This window comes from Chlorella variabilis (genome assembly GCF_000147415.1).
Source record: "Chlorella variabilis unplaced genomic scaffold CHLNCscaffold_6, whole genome shotgun sequence".
NCBI lineage: Eukaryota > Viridiplantae > Chlorophyta > Trebouxiophyceae > Chlorellales > Chlorellaceae > Chlorella > Chlorella variabilis.
This window is the reverse complement of record NW_005435082.1, coordinates 1028587-1030387: the sequence shown is the minus strand read 5'-3', so window position 1 is coordinate 1030387 and position 1801 is coordinate 1028587. Positions and strand designations below refer to the sequence as shown.

The window sequence follows — 1801 nt, the reverse complement described above, 5'->3', positions numbered from 1 at the left end:
CATGAGTCCAGGCCAGCAAGGGAGGGGAACTTCCCGCCGCAGCGCAGCGGCGGCAGGGCGGGCGCAGCGATCCGCACAGCGCGCATGCGGGCCGCCACCGCCACGCAGCACGCCTGCGCCCCACCTCTCTGAGCGCGGGCGCGTTCCAGTTGATTTTGTCGGTCAGGATGGACTTCCACACCTGCTGCAGCGTGCAGTCGCGCACATTGTCCCAGAACGGGAACTTGCCTGCGCACGGGGGGCGCGGCGCGGCAGGGGGACGGCGCGGGGGGTCGGCAGGCGCTCCATCTGCCCCTCCCCGCCTGCCCACCCTCCCGCATGGCTCCAGCAGCTGCTGCCGGCTGCCTGCCCTGCGCACCACGAGAGGCGCCCCGCCACACACGCAAACACACAAGAGGGAGCGCCCCCCGGAAAAGAAAACAACAAAAAAGCCGCGGCCCGCCGCGGCCCGCCGCCTCACCGGTAAGCAGCTGGTACATCATGATGCCCGCGCTCCACACGTCGGCCCGCTCGTCGTACGACTGCTGGATGACCTCGGGCGCCATGTAGGCGGGGGTGCCGCTACGCGACTTGAGGGGCGGGTCCTCGGGGCGGTGCCGGATGGACAGCCCAAAGTCGGTGGCCTTGACCGGGGAGTCCATGTCCTGCGGGGCAGGGAGGAAAGAAAGGAGGGGGGAGGAGGGGAGCGATGAGCAGCAAGGAGGAGGAGGGGGGGGATGAGCAGAAGGGGTGTGGGGGAAGAGAGGGAGGTGAGGTGGCGAGGGCCGGCGGGGCGAGCAGGGGGGCGGCGGCGCGCAGGACAGGACAGGTGCGCGTCCGCTGCAGGCCCTCGCCCTGGGGCTTCCAGCCCAGGCTTTGGCCGTGCCGGCATGAAGCAACCCCGCACAGCAGTGCAGGCGGCAGCACAGGACAGGGAGCAGGCACATGCGCACGGCACACTGCTGCACGCGCTGCGCCAGCCGCGCGGCTGCCCCAGCCGCGCTGCTGCCAGCCGGCTGCCCAGCCAGGGTGGGCATCTCCCCGTGCGGTGCACGCAACCCGACCTGTTGGCCTGGCGAGCCCAGCCCCAGAGCTTCGCCAAACCGTAGGAGCGGGTTGCGTGGGGAGGCCTGCAGCCAGCAGGCACGCCACACCACGCAGGCAGGCAGGCGGCGCGCCAGCTCAGCGAGCCAGCCAGGCGGCGGCGGTACGGGCGGTACGCCCTGTGTACCTTTCTGGTGATGTACTTCCACACATGCAGGCTGCTGGCTGGCAGGATGTTGCTGCTGAAACACCCGCCCCCTGCCGCCACGCCGCCGCTGGCTGGCAGCTCCGGCTCGGAGCCGTCGCCGTCTGAAGCTGCCGAGTAGCTGCCGGAGCCGCACAGCGAGGCGGCAGACTCCTGCGCGCTCTCCAGCTTTACCTTGGTGACTAGCAGGAAGTTGTCTGCGGGTGGGGGAAGGAGGGAGGGCAGGGCAGGGCGCGTCAGCAGCTGCGGGCACTACGGGCCCACAGGCAGGCAGGCAACGAACACTGCTGTGCACAAGCACAGCACAAGTGCAGGACCACACTCCCCACGCACCGGGCTTGATGTCGCGGTAAATCAGGCCCTTGGCGTGGCACTGCGCGGCAGGGCGGAGAGACACACGCATGTGGGGCACACAAGCGTCAGCAACCAGCGACGCAGGCGGGAGTGCCAGGCCAGCGGCGGCCGGCACGGCGCAGGGCGCATCGGACGGCCGGCAGCAGCCCCGGCGGGAGCGGCTGCCGCGAGGCGGCAAGGTGACGCCGCGGGCGGGAGGCCAGGCCAGGAGCTCAGGCC

At 71.2% G+C, this 1801-nt stretch overlaps 1 protein-coding gene across 1 annotated transcript in view; it reads right to left on the bottom strand.

Moving 5' to 3' along the window:
* Positions 1-1801, bottom strand: part of CHLNCDRAFT_143714 (hypothetical protein) — a gene marked incomplete at both ends in the record, with an annotated part of 5423 nt that overhangs the window by 2431 nt on the left and 1191 nt on the right. Inside the window, 5 exons of the mRNA XM_005849067.1 lie at positions 125-228; positions 461-644; positions 1044-1109; positions 1211-1425; positions 1562-1601. Of these exons, the coding sequence (XP_005849129.1) occupies positions 125-228; positions 461-644; positions 1044-1109; positions 1211-1425; positions 1562-1601 (609 nt within the window). The remainder of the gene's footprint in view (positions 1-124; positions 229-460; positions 645-1043; positions 1110-1210; positions 1426-1561; positions 1602-1801) is intronic.